The sequence below is a fragment of the Dendrobates tinctorius genome, unplaced genomic scaffold (genome assembly GCF_039654945.1).
Source record: "Dendrobates tinctorius isolate UK_male_01 unplaced genomic scaffold, ASM3965494v1 ptg000223l, whole genome shotgun sequence".
NCBI lineage: Eukaryota > Metazoa > Chordata > Amphibia > Anura > Dendrobatidae > Dendrobates > Dendrobates tinctorius.
This window is the reverse complement of record NW_027361890.1, coordinates 8,557,597-8,572,080: the sequence shown is the minus strand read 5'-3', so window position 1 is coordinate 8,572,080 and position 14,484 is coordinate 8,557,597. Positions and strand designations below refer to the sequence as shown.

The window sequence follows — 14,484 nt, the reverse complement described above, 5'->3', positions numbered from 1 at the left end:
GAGCATTACTCTCTCTAGATAAAGGACCTGCCGTATAGATACATTAGCTTGATTTAAAGGGTTATTCCCATGTACTCAAATTAGCAGTGTACGACTCTCCAGCCAGTTGACTCCCTGATTGCTGGGGAGGTGCAGGCTCTCTGCATTGATTGACAGTTTGGACAGCAGCATCATTGTAACTCTGGCCAAACCTGTGTACTCCTGATGCTGCTATATGGAGCAGCTTTATATCTGCAGTAAGGAAGCAAATTGGCACTAAAGCTGGCAACAATCTGGCTACATATATCCCGGCCATCTTTAGAGCATCAATTACAAGCGCTATTAATGAGAGCTTGTGAGAACTGCTCATGTTAGGCTTCCACTGTTTGACTGCATCAGTGGTCTGTTCCCTAGGGCGGTAAACAATACAAAAGCAAAATTTTTTTAGAATGTCAGGGGAACAAGGCAAAGTTTTAATAATGTGTAAATGACAAAAGTAGACCCATCAGCGCAGATGGGAATAACCCTTTAAGTCCAAACTGTATATAATTTTTTTTGTAGTTTTTTTTTTTACCTGTGTTTGTGCAACAAGATAAAAAAAATTGCGATCGGGTTTCCTACTAATCACTGGGGAATGGGCTAAGTAGTTTGATTAACTTATTGTTCGTGATAAAAGGGATATTTTAAAACTATGCGCCTCATTCATTTTGATGTTGAGCAGTTATAGGCATTGTGCTATGATAAGTAGCCATAAACAGGATTATGGAATTGTCTGACCACATCTGCATGGACATGTACTAGAATATGGCTAGGTCCCTCTAGAAGTTATTGTTTGATTTCACCACTAACACCAGACTGCGGTGTGATTTCTTGGTTCTAACATTGACGCTTTGGTTTTACAGAATTGGCTGGATCCTTCCAAGGAAATAAAAAAACAGATCAGAAGTGAGTGGTAAAACTCAAGCTCGACATTGCCTTTTCTTCACGTTTTAACCACACGTCTGAAGCTTCATTGGGGTTTCTGTCTGATGCCCTGAAAAATGGGGAGTCACTTCATGCTCTATCTGACCTCATTTTTGGCATTGACTGCCTTTTTGATGAGGACAGAAAAGCGCAGTCAACCAGGTCAGACGGAGCATACAGTGATTCCATTAGCTTCATTAAAATCAACGGCTTGAATCTTGTTTTTCAGGGCTTCAGATGGAAACCCCAACCAAGCTCAAACATGATGTGAATCTGGCCTTATTTTATTGTGTTATAATGATTATGTCTATTCTATCCATACACCTCTCTCTATTCTTAATATTCATTGTCCTTATGCCATGTTTGTCCACATATCAAACCAGCTCTACTTGTGTCTTCAGGTGCTCCCTGGACATTTGGTTTCACGGTGAAGTTTTATCCTCCTGATCCGGCTCAACTCACAGAAGACATCACAAGGTATGAGGCATTTACTAATGCTGGCACAGGTGGCATCTTTATGATTGTGGCAATGACTGTGAAAGAATAGATGAGTTATTTTTAATTCTAAGGGGACATTTGGGGAGAAAATGGTACCTACTGTAATCAATGGAATACATTTTTTTCAGTGGGGATTTTCCATGTGTTTTACATGTAGATTTTGATGTGGATATCACCTAATGCCTTATTATGCATAGCTGAAATTCACCATGCTGCTACAGTAATATTCTACGGTTTTTCACCTGCAAATCTGGACAGAAAATCTGCATTGTTTCCACTGTGTGTGAATACAGTCCCTCTTAGAGTCAAAGGATGATAATGTCAGGTGGGTGCAGACGTTTAAAGGGAATGGTTTAGTGACCTATAGTAGAATAGTGTCACTGAAAATATCACCATGTACAAATTAATAGACATTACTAATCATAACTGATGTAATAGTGTTCAATAGGCTGTAAGCCTCATTCTATGCTGCGGTTGTTAGATAAACTGGTGGCCAACCAATGACCTACCAATCAAAGATGAGTGAATCTGAGATGATTCAGGTTCGTGAATTCCTCATTTAGATTCATGAGTTCTATTTTGCTGGTAAAGAGCATATCCAATAGAAAGAAGGTTGCCTAGCAACACCAGGGATTCCGCTTTTATTGACTACACTAAACACCTGTGGTGTCTAGGAGCGTTGAGGCTATAAACCATAACATGGCAAAGTGCTGCTTACATATTCAGAGGTATACAAAAGCTTCACACTAGAAATCAAATAATAAAGAGCAGAGCAGAAAAACATATATATTAATGGATGGCAACCCTCACCCCAAATACATAGGCAACTATAATAATACTTCTGGAATGGGAAAAAATCTTACACTGGATTGTATATTTATGTCTGTAGAGAAAACGTACAGTATATGTACAAAGTATTGGGACACCTGCACATTACACCCGTAGGAGCTTTTATAACATCCCACTCTAAATCGTTAGGCAGTAATAACAATTTGGTTTCCATTTTGCAGCTGTAACAGCCTCTGCTCTCTTGGGAAGGTTTTTGACTGTGATTTTGGACTGCGTCTGTGGGAATTTTTGTCCATTTGTCCAGAAGAGCCTTTGGGACACTAATGTTGGATGAGGGTTTGGCTTACAATCTCCATTCTAGTTCATCACGAAGGTGTTTGATGGGGTTGAGGTCAGGGTTCAATGTGGCCAGTCAATTGTTTAGACCAAACTCACCTAACCATGGCATTATGGACCTTGCTTTGTGCCCTAGGGCACAGGGCCTTCCCCAAACTACTCCCATAAAGTTGGAAACTACAGTTGTCCAAAACTTCTTGGTATGCTGAAATATCAAGATTTCCCTTGAATGGATCTAGTAGGCCAACTTCTGAAAAACAACCTCTTAGTATTATCACTCCCCCACAAAACTTACAGCAGGCACAATGCAATCAGGCAGTCATCGGTCTTCTTGCTTTCAACAAACCTAAACTCGTCCATCCTCAAACACATGGAACAGTGTTGGGAGAAGCTCGTCAGAGACTGGAATAGTACGTCGCTGGCTCTTTGGCCAGTTCTTTCACATTTGCTTTCTGTAAAGCTCCAGAGCGTTTTAGAAAAAAATATACCTGGCTTCAATTATGCAACCAGCCTTCGATTCAGGCAGCCTGTGGTTTTGTCAGCATGAACTGACTGACAGGTTCCCTTTAGTGGTAGAGAAGTTTGGAATCTCCAGTTATTGAGTGATGGTGACTTTTATGCACTATGAGCCTCAGGAGTTGGTGATCCTACTGTGTAACTTTACGTGGTCTGACACTTTATGGCCGAGTTACTGTGGTTCCTAAACTCTTCCAATTTTCAATAACTTCATCCACAGCTGGAACATTTAGGAGGGAACAAATGTCAAGAACTGACCAGTGACAACGGTGGCGTTCTATTACAGGACCACGCTGGTGTCTGTTGTCTCTTTAGAATGAACTATTCTTTCATAAATGTTAGTAATGGCTGACTGGATTTCGAGGGGCAGGATTTTACACCTGTGACAATGCGACTGAATAAATAACCTGAATTCATTGAATAAGACTTGTGTCCCGATACTTTTATCCATATAATGTATCTAGCATCTTATAATGGGGGTGTCATATATCTTTACAATATTGGGATTCAATCGTAGGAACATAACATTTGATGGAATAAGAACTTGCGTTTTGATTGTGAATTTGACAGCGTGTACAACTGTTGCTAGGATACACGAATGACCTCACACACCCTCGCTTCCTTTTGTGCTCTGACACATCCATTTTAGCGTTTGCTTTGCAACTAGCTGGGCATATCACAGTGCTATTTTATGTGATTATATTCTGTATTACTGCAAAATGTGTGCCCGTGCCTGTTCAATGAAAAAAATGCTATTTTATCTCAAACTGGTAGGAAAACATAAAAGCAAATAGATATTTTTTGCAGGGAACACACAATCTTTCCATCTGTGTATCTGCCTTCAAGAACATATGTAGCCTAGAAACAGCTAATGTGCCTGCTTTGAAATCCATAGAGAGGTACTGTTCCGGATGTTATTCTTATGGGCTTAGTGAACCTAGCCAGGACTGAGGGTTCAGCCATCTTTTCTTATATAATGGAGGTGAAGGAGCAGGTGGGGGCATGTCTGGGTTCGACTACCACGTAATGGGACAACATGGGTGACTTGAATCATTTAGTGCAATCATTTAGTTTTACAGTAATGTAGAAATATTTGTTTATCATGATATACGTATATTATAAGACCCATCCGCTCATGTGACATTTCCCTTTTAGTAAACTCTGGAGCATTCTTTCTTAGTACTCTATATAACAGAGAAACAGCACAATGCAGAGTTGGAAAAATGATGCCCCAGAATTGGTATTTCATAGGGAATATAAGGATTAAGAAAAACAGGCACATCAGGATAGCTGACAGATCTTCCTTAAAGAGTACTCATCACTTGCTCAAAAATCCTCAAGTTTTCCCAGTTCTGACTCTCTTTTTCATTTTGTGCTACGTCACTCCATTGCAGAGATATTCATTTTTCATGCTTGTGGAGCCCAGTATGTGAAATGTCTTCTAGCAGTTAATCTGAGTGTTTCTTCACCATTACAACTATATGGCTGGGGTAACACTAGTGTTGAATACGGACGATTGCTATGCGATAAAACATCGCATAGCACTCGGTCGACTGTTAATCTTAGGGCAGCTCCCATCACCATTTTTTTCTCGGCCGTATTCTACGAGCCAGAGAAATCGCAGCATTCTGCGATTGCCACCGAGACTCGGCCGAGTCTCAGCTCACTCGAACCCATATAAGTCTATGGGTGCGAGTGACACAGCGCTCATCACTCGGATATCATTCAAGTGTTGTGCGATATACGCTGACACTGGCAATGAAGTAGATGGAGAAATTAGTTTCTCTGCTTCCTCCCCAGCTGTGCTTCGATCCTCTCTGTGCAAGAGGCTCGGAGAACAGTAGCATGATACTCGGCTCCCGCTCGCAGCAGAGCAGGAGCCGAGGGTCATTAGCATATCGCATCTGATGCTCTCGCATCGGATGCCATACGCTAGTGTGACCCCGGCCAAACGCTTTCACCCCTCACTCCCAGATACTGCTGATAACAGCTTGGCAGTGTCTAAGTCTGCTAGGTCAGCTGCTGAGTTGCAACTGGCAGCATCTAGGACGGAGTGGTGAAAGTGCACACCTCCAGAAAGGATTGAAGAAACTCCTACTTGGTCTGCAAGAAGAGATTTCACATACTGCACTCCAAAAGCAACAACTGTAAATATCTCTGCAATGAAGTTACAAAGCTCAAAACAGAAAAAAAGTGGCAGAATCAGGGGAGCTGATATTATAACCAAAGCAGGGACAAACTCCGATGGTGGCTTAAAGTGATCCTGAAACATTAAAAATACTGTGTTATCTGCTGGCAGCATGGTAGAAAGTAGGAAAAAAGCTACAGAGATTGATATATAATTTAGTGGGAACATGTTTAGTAGAACTTGTATTTTGGTCATTAAAAAAGGACATTTCTCCCGTTTTAGCATGTTAAACTGGCTACATCATGAAACCGTGACTGCAGAGCTGACACATAAAACATAAAATCTAACTTCTTATTTCCGTTGTGGAGATAATAGCTTTTATAGTTTAGATTCTAATCTGGAGAAAACCAAAGGGGCGTTAGCAGAGATTCATCTTTGGGAGTGAAAGACTGGAGCAGAGTTAACAGCGTTGTGAAATGAGAGCTACAATGCAAACAGCTTTGCTTTACTCTTTCTCCCCCCACACTGACTGCCATGAAAAAAAGAGATGTGAGAGGTGTTTGTAATGGCACACAGCCCTGCTCCACTCCCCTCCCCCACATGTAATCACAGTAGTTGCTGGCAGTGAGATCAGTGAGTAGAGCAGGGCTGTCAGTCATTAAGTGTTTCAAACAGAGAAAACAGATCTGACGAACTATTAAGGAGTTACAGAGTGACTGTAAGTACTTTATCTAGCTTTGCAAAAAATGTTACAAGTTTGTAAAAGCTATTTTCTCTCAGTGTTAGGCTGGGGTCACACTTGCGAGAAACTCGCACGAGTCTGGCATCTCAATACCTTGCACTGCCGCCGGCACTCGGGACCGGAGCGCTCAGCTGCATAGAAATACATGCAGCCGCACACTCCGGTCCCGAGTGCCGGCGGCAGTGCCGGGTATTGAGATGCCAGACTCGTGCGAGTTTCTCGCAAGTGTGACCCCGGTATTAGAGTTATCAACAGAGATGGATATTAGGTTGTACACTAGATCTAATAATAATTTTATTTCTATAGCGCCAACATATTTTGCAGCACTTTACATTATAGAGAGGACTTCTACAGACAATAGACATTACAGCATACCAATAAACACATAGCTCAAAACAGATACCAAGAGGAATGAGGGCCCTGCTCGCAAGCTTGCAATCTATAAGGTAAAAGGGAAGACACGAAAGGTGGATGGTAACAATGGCTTTTATTGTTTGGACCAGCCATAGTGTAAGAATCAGGTTTTCCTGTTGCTGCACGAACCAGTTAACAGTCTAACTATGTAACAGTACAGATACAGAGGGCTATTAAATGCATAAAGCATGTGAGAACATGATGCGAGGAACCTGGTTATGGAAAAAATTTTGAAGGAGCCACACAGGGATATTTAGGTTAATGCATTGAGGCTATAGGCCAGTCTGAACAAATGCTTTTTTAGGGCACGCTTAAAACTGTGGGGATTGGGGATTAATCGTATTAACCTGGGTAGTGCATTCCAAAGAATTGGTGCAGCACGTGAAAAGTCTTGGAGATGGGAGTGGGAGGTTCTGATTATTGAGAATAACCTCAGGTCATTAGCAGAATGGAGGGCACAGGTAGGGTGGTAGGCTCAGACGAGGGAGTGCTTTGTGGGTGAGGGTAATAAGTTTATACTGAATTCTGGAGTGAATGGGTAACCAGTGTAAGGACTGGCACAAGGTAGAGGCATCAGTTTAACGATTGGTGAGGGATATAATATGATTCTAGATGCAGCATTAAGGACAGATTGGAGAGCGGAGAGTTTGGTAAAAGGGAGACCGATTAGTAGAGAGTTACAATAGTCCAGACGAGAATGAATAAGAGAAACAGTAAGAGTTTTTGCAAAGTCGAAAGTAAGAAAGGGTCGAATTCTAGAAATGTTTTTGAGGTGCAGATAAGAAGAGCGAGCCAGTGATCGGATGTGGGGGGGTGAATGATAGCTCAGAATCAAGTATGACCCCAAGACAGCAGGCATGTTGCTGGGGAGTAATGGTGGAACCACACACGGAAATGGCAATGTCGGGCATAGGTAGGTTAGTAGAGGGAGGAAACTCAAGTAGTTCAGTTTTTGACAGGTTCAGTTTCAGGTAGAGGGAGGACATGATGTTGGAGACAGCGGTAAGACAATCACTGGTGTTTTCCAAAAAGGCACGTGTGATATCAGAAGTTAGTAATTGGGTGTCATCAGCATAGACATTGTCCTGGAATCCAAATCTACTGATTGCTTGACCAATAGATGCAGTACACAAACAGAAGAGGAGGGGGCCTAGGACTGATCCGTGAGGAACCCCAACAGTAAGTGAAAGATGTGGGGATGAAGAGCCAGCAATAGATACAGTAAAGGAGCTGTCAGAGAGATAGGAGGAGAACCAGGAGAGTGTCCTTGAGGCTGATGGAACGGAGCATAGTGAGGAGGGGCTGATGATCCACAGTGTCGAATGCTGTGGAGAGATCCAAGAGAATTAGCATGGAGTAGTGACCATTAGATTTAACTTCTAGAAGATCATTAGAGAATTAGTGAGGGCAGTTTCAGTAGAGTGAAGAGAGCGGAAACCGGATCTGATCTGCCAACTTTATTTTTTTTTTTTTTTATGGATTGCTTTGAAAAAATCATGCTCAGCCAACATTTTTTGGACACATTGTAATAGGAAAAAGTCCATAGTGGGCAGGGATATAATTTCATAAAATACAAGTTCCAATGAAACGTTTCCCACAAAATCATATATCCATCTTCTTAGCTTCTCCAGCTCTGTATCATGAGGCTTTTAGAGTGGACTGCATTTTCAATATGATAGATTACCTATATGCAGTGGTGTGAAAATGCTTCCCCTATTCATACATTTTTCGTTGTGCCTTTATTGCCTCTTTTATTTTGTTTGCAAGGTGCATTCAAAAAAATTAAGATATGAATGAATTGTTGTCTTAGCATAGAAAATGCAAAAATAAAATACATCACTTCTGTTATTAAAATCCAGAACCTAATCCTAGTAATACAGAGCGATGATGTCCAACTCAACTGATGGAACAATAATCTATTGGTCAGTAATGATCAGTGCTACAATTGTATTTCAGCAAATTTTACATCTAAGTACAATTTAAAAAAATAAAGTCTGCTAAATTCTAAAAAGTAGTGACAATCATGTTTATTCTTAAAGAGGACCTGTCTTGAGGTCAATATTGGCCACTTTATCTTTTTTTTCCTTTTCCTGCTACTTAATTGCGGATTCATTTTCTTTTTAATATGGAATATGGTTCCGGACATATCGGCCTTTTTATTTAGTGCGTCCAATATGCAAGGAAATGCATGCAATGTGCCCTTGGTAAGGACAATAAAAAATAGACTATTGGGTGCAATAAATAAAAATAGTGTCAAACTATATGTCTGACTTAAAAAAATATAAAAAAAAAGCAAAAATGTAATACTCATGGGGCATCGAGAGAATAATAAGAACAAAAATTGGTGACAGGTTCTCTTTAAATAAGGGTTTTCATTACTCAGCTCTGTCCAAACTCAATTCTTCTATTTCAGTTTATTTTCATAATTTTTGGCAGGTATTATCTGTGCCTACAGTTACGTGCTGACATCATCAGTGGCCGCCTACCCTGCTCTTTTGTTACTCATGCCCTATTGGGGTCTTATACTGTACAAGCTGAACTTGGTGACTATGACCCTGAAGAACATCATGGGAATTATGTGAGTGAACTTCGATTCTCCCCTAATCAGACAAGAGAGCTAGAAGAAAGAGTAATGGAGCTACACAAAACATACAGGTAACAGCATACACATGAGGTATAACGCTAATAGCAACCAGGTTGACTGTTTAAAAAATTAATATTGAACTCCATCACAGTTTATACAGTATATGTAGAAATAAGGGCTGCTGAGTTAATTTCTTGTATTGTACTGGTCCCGAGTTAGGTAGTTACTCAAGAGCTGCATTCACAATTCTTCTGACATATTTGATGATGAGCAAATTTGTATCAGCTTACCTGAGCTCCTGCAAAGCCATGTGATGCACAACATGTCAGGAATGATAGTACAAGAGGTAAGAACCTCACCACATGCTTCCTGAATTGCAAATCATCATATCAAGCTGGCACTAGGGAATGTTGGAAGAGTTCAGCTCTGAAGGATGCATAAATATGAATGCAGATGATGATTATAAGACAAGTTAGGAATGCTACAAGACAATGACTCGATATATAACTTAATGTGATATTTAATAAGAATCAGCTGAAAGGTGTAAGGACCCTCAGGGTATGTGTATATGGCACCTTTTTAGGCTGGGTTTTTCAAGAGGGAGACAGTTCAGGAGACACCAGCATATTTTTTGTCATGAAGCATTTTTTTTTCGTGTTTATGACTAGTTTCCTGAGCACTTTTTCCTATTCTTTGTTCGCCAGGAGGTTTTGCTTTAGCGTTGTTCCGCTATTTTTGTGACATCTTTTATGTTACCATTTTCTCGATGTGTTTTGAACTCCATTCCACAATGATGAAATCACGAGTGGTTTTTTGAGCAAAAATTCTGGCAAAACATTCAGAAAGGCAGTCGGGCAAAAATCTTTTGAGCCTTCCCATTGACTTGCGTTTTAAAGTATAGGGCAACTTCTTTTAACCACGGTGTCTTTGGAAACCTGAAGAAGTTAAAACGCTCAAAAGACTGAACATATGAACAGCCAGTTGCTTTTTATATAGAAATGCATGGGTTCTTTCTTTTCAGCATTTTCTGGATGTTTTATCAGACGGGTTTCAAATCAGATCACACCCTAAGATAGTAATGTTGGTTGCAGTCTATGAGTGAAATATGGAGCTCTTGCATATTTGTCATAGATGCTCAGATCTGCTTACAAAGTTGTGCAAGTGTAACCCACTTTCTTTGCTAGTACTTGTGGCACTTGCCGATATGCGCATCCCACACTTTCACCCTAGGGCCGAAGTGGATCAAAAATACCTCCAGTCTGTAACACTAGAGAGAGGACAGAAAAAGAATGCAAGTTCTGCCTTGCCAGGTGAGACAGATGCAGAGAAGCTAAGGCCCCGTCAGACAATGAACATTCTCTATGTGGCAGTGAGGTCGGAAGTTCTGTACCTTACCCCTGCAGATGTTGCATCATGTGATATGGGAACACTGATTACCATTGTTTGTCCTGTGTCACTACGAAGGCTTCAGAAGGCTGCGATTATCTGCATGGAAAAACTAGTTTATCTGACACCACCCTATATATACTGAACAAAAATATAAACACAACACTTTTGTTTTTGCTGCCATTTTTCAAGAGCTGAACTCAAAGATCTAAGACATTTTCAATGTACCCAAAAGGGCTTTTTCTCTGAAATATTGTTCACAAAATAGTGTAACTCTGTGTTCGTGAGCACTTCTCGTTTGCTGAGACAATCCACCCACATCACAGGTGTGGCATATCCAGATGCTGATAATACAAGATTATTGCACAGGTGTGCACACAATAAAAGACCACTCTAAAATATGCAGTTGTACTGTATTGGGGTGGTCAGAAAACCAGTCAGTTTCTGGAGTGACCACCATTTACCTTACGCAGTGCAACACATCTCCTTCACATAGAGGTTGATATGGTGGTTGATTGTGGCCTGTGCAATGTTGGTTCACTCCTCTTCAATAGCTGTGTGAAGTTGCCTGATATTGGCAGGAACTTGAACTGTCGAATACGCAGATCCAGAGCATCCCAAACATGCTCAATGGGTGACATATCCAGAGAGTATACCGGCCACGCAAGAACTGGGATGTTTTCAGCTTCCGAGAATTGTGTACAGATCCTTGCAACATTGGACATTATCATGCTGCAACATGAGGTGATGGTTGTGCATGAATGGTACAACAATGGCCTCAGGTTCTCATCTTGGTAACTCTATGCATTCAAAATGGCATCAATGACATACACCTGCGATTGTTATCCATAACATACCCCGGACCATAGCAAAACCCCACTGCCACCATGGGCCACTCAATTCACAACGTTGACTGCATCAAACCTCTCACCCAGACGATGCCATACATGCAGTCTGCCATCTGCCCTGTACAGTGAAAACCAGAATTCATCCATGAGGAGAACACCTCTCCAACATCCTAAGGCACACCTGAGCAATAATCATGCTAAATAATCAGCATCTGGATATGCCACACCTGTTAGATGGATGGAACATCTCAGCAAAGGAGAAGATCTCACTAACACAGCACTAGACACATTTGTGAGCCGTATTTGAGGGCAAAATGCCTTTTGCTTACATCGAAAAAGTCTTAGATCTCAGAATTCAGCTCAGGAAAATGGGAGCAAAAGCAAAAATGTTGAGTTTATATTTTTATTCAGTGTACATAGCTTCCATTACAACTGTACGTGTATTTACTCTTGCTATATGTTTGGTTTTAAGTTGTATTCCACATTCATTTACATTTTATTCACATTTGTATATCTCTAACCAGAGGAATGACTCCTGCTGAGGCCGAAATTCATTTTCTAGAAAATGCCAAGAAGCTGTCAATGTATGGAGTCGATCTTCACCATGCCAAGGTAATGGGACATAAAGCTCATTCCCCAGTCAGCTTGGTTTTTAATGATCCTTTTCAAGGCTTGCAAATGAGATTTGATTTAAGGGGAAACTAGTGCTTAAATGACAATTCCTCAGATGGCCTTATAAATTGGAACAAGATCGGAACGCAGTGCACAGATTGGCACTCAACTCTCCTAAATCGAGCCTCACAGCTGCATGGAAATATATAAAGCTGTCACGCTAGGGTCGAGACAGCCGCCGGCCAGTCCTAGCACTGCATTCTGATCTTGTTTCGATTTATATGGCAATCTGAATGCACCCTAATAGTAGGTGAAGCATTTGAGCAAAAGATATCTCACCAATTCCTTTGTTGTTTCATGAGAAGACAGGTAAAATTGCAGATTTTAGGCTACTGTATAACAGCTTGTAGTCTGCTTAGGAGCTGACAAACTACATCTGAATCACCCGCCCTAGTTCATTCACCAGAGTTCATTTTGATAGTAACATTCTAAAAATGAATTGATTGTTAATTAAGCATTTGCTTTTGAGAGGGTTGTCTTCGATTAGAAGAAAAGGTCTGTTTGTTCCCCAGCAATAATGGCAATTTTTGTAGGCAATATCTGGGCAGCTAATTCACCTCAAGTGAATAGTGCTGAGCTGCAATACCTGACAGTTATGGACAAAAATGGAGCTGTTTTTGAAACAAAGCTATAGGAAACATAACTCAATAATTAAAACAAGAGGAAGGAGGTGCTGCTCACCAGAGCTTATATTTACAGTGGTTCGCGAAGGTATTTTACACATCCCTTGGCTTTTTACCTCTTTTGTTACATTACAACCTGTGTTTAGATATTTTGGTAATATGATTTGTGTGTGATGCATCAACACCAAGTAGTCTAAGTTGGTGAAGTGAGAAAAATATAGGCCTAAATTACATATATGGGATCAAATAACAAAATCGGCATGTTCTTATGTATTCACCCCTTTCGCTATGAAGCCCCTAAAAATTTCTGGTGCAGATAATTCCCTTCATAAGTCACATGCTTAGTGAAATGAAGTCCATCTGTGTGCAATCTAAGTGTCACATGGTCTGTCAGTACATGCACACCTTTTCTGAAAGGCCACAGAGGCTGCAACACCATTAAGAAAGAGGCACCACTAACCAAACAACACCATGAAGACCAAGGAGATCTCCAAACAACTCAAGGACAAAGTTGTTGAGAAGTACAAGTCAGGGTTGGGTTATATAAAAATATCCTAATCTCTGATGATCCCCCGGAGCACAATCAAATCTATTATCATCAAATGGAAAGAGAGGGCCGTCCACCAAAACTCTCAGCCCGGGCAAGGAGGGCATTAATCAGAGAGGCAATACAAAGACCTTCTAAGGAAAGCAACACACGTGAAACGAGCATTAGGGACATGGTCTGGTAGCCCGCAATGATTGCAACAATGGATACGAACCTTTATTACATTTTTATTGATTTTATGGTATTACTTGATTATCGATATTGTTTACCACCACACAGCACTAAGGAGATCAATGGCTATAGGATAATTATCCTTGATGGTACTGAAATTGTCTGAAGGGCTTTATGTTGCTCTTTTCCCTCCCTTACCCTTTTTTTCTATACATCTTTGCAGCATCATATGTGGGAGCTGTTTTGCTACTGCTACTATAGACATATATTATAATTCTAATTAATCTACTTATGTCTCCTGACATCGTTCATACAAATATGTGGGTATGAGAACTACTTGTGCCATACCATCAGGCTCTATATCATTTTTGTTCTATCTATGCTATTATTTTTTTTTCTTTGTTTTATACATACATACATAGGTCATACAGTATATGAATACGTGTTAGGCACTTTTTCTATAGACTTTCGATATTTCTTATCACATGTAATTGTGTGTTGTTGCACACTGGCGGAATTGCCAACCCTTATACTGTGTTGAGTATATTTGCCCATTCATTCATGTTTTTTAATAATGTTTTCAATCAATTTTATATTTAGTAGCATGTACTCCTGGTTCTCGTTTTAGTTGCTAGTGATATTTGGGCACAATGCGATATATATAGCTATGATGTTTATCTGAATTTTATTTTGAAAAGTCAGGGACAAAGTTGTTGAGAAGTACAAGTCAGGGTTAGGTTAGAAAAAAATATCCCAATCTCTGATGATCTCCCGGAGCACGATCAAATCCATTGTCATCAAATAAAAACAACATGGTACCACAACAAACCTGCCAAGAGGGCCACCCACCAAAACTCTCAGCCCGGTCAAGGAGGGCATTATTCTAAAAGGCAGCACAGAGATCAAAGGTAATTCTGAAGGAGCTGCAGACTTCCCAAGCAGGGACTGGACTATATGTCCACACGACTACATTAAATAGTACACTCTAGGGCAGCACGGTGGCTCAGTGGTTAGCCTGGGTTCGAATCCCACCAAGGACAACATCTGCAAGGAGTTTGTATGTTCTCCCCGTGTTTGCGTGGGTTTCCTCCGGGCACTCCGGTTTCCTCCCACACTCCAAAGACATACTGATAGGGAATATAGATTGTGAGCCCCACCCGGGACAGTGATGAAAATGTGTGCAAACTGTAAAGCGCTGCGGAATATGTTAGCGCTATATAAAAATAAAGATTTATTATTTTATTTTTTACACTCTGTAGAGGTGGGCTTTAAGGAAGAGTGGGCAGAA

At 40.7% G+C, this 14,484-nt stretch overlaps 1 protein-coding gene across 9 annotated transcripts in view; it reads left to right on the top strand.

Moving 5' to 3' along the window:
* Positions 1-14,484, top strand: part of EPB41L1 (erythrocyte membrane protein band 4.1 like 1) — a 166,930-nt gene that overhangs the window by 106,185 nt on the left and 46,261 nt on the right. For all 9 annotated transcript variants that reach the window (XM_073555307.1, XM_073555306.1, XM_073555305.1 and 6 more), the window contains 4 exons: positions 882-924; positions 1,344-1,419; positions 8,802-9,020; positions 11,708-11,795. In XM_073555307.1, the coding sequence (XP_073411408.1) occupies positions 882-924; positions 1,344-1,419; positions 8,802-9,020; positions 11,708-11,795 (426 nt within the window). The remainder of the gene's footprint in view (positions 1-881; positions 925-1,343; positions 1,420-8,801; positions 9,021-11,707; positions 11,796-14,484) is intronic.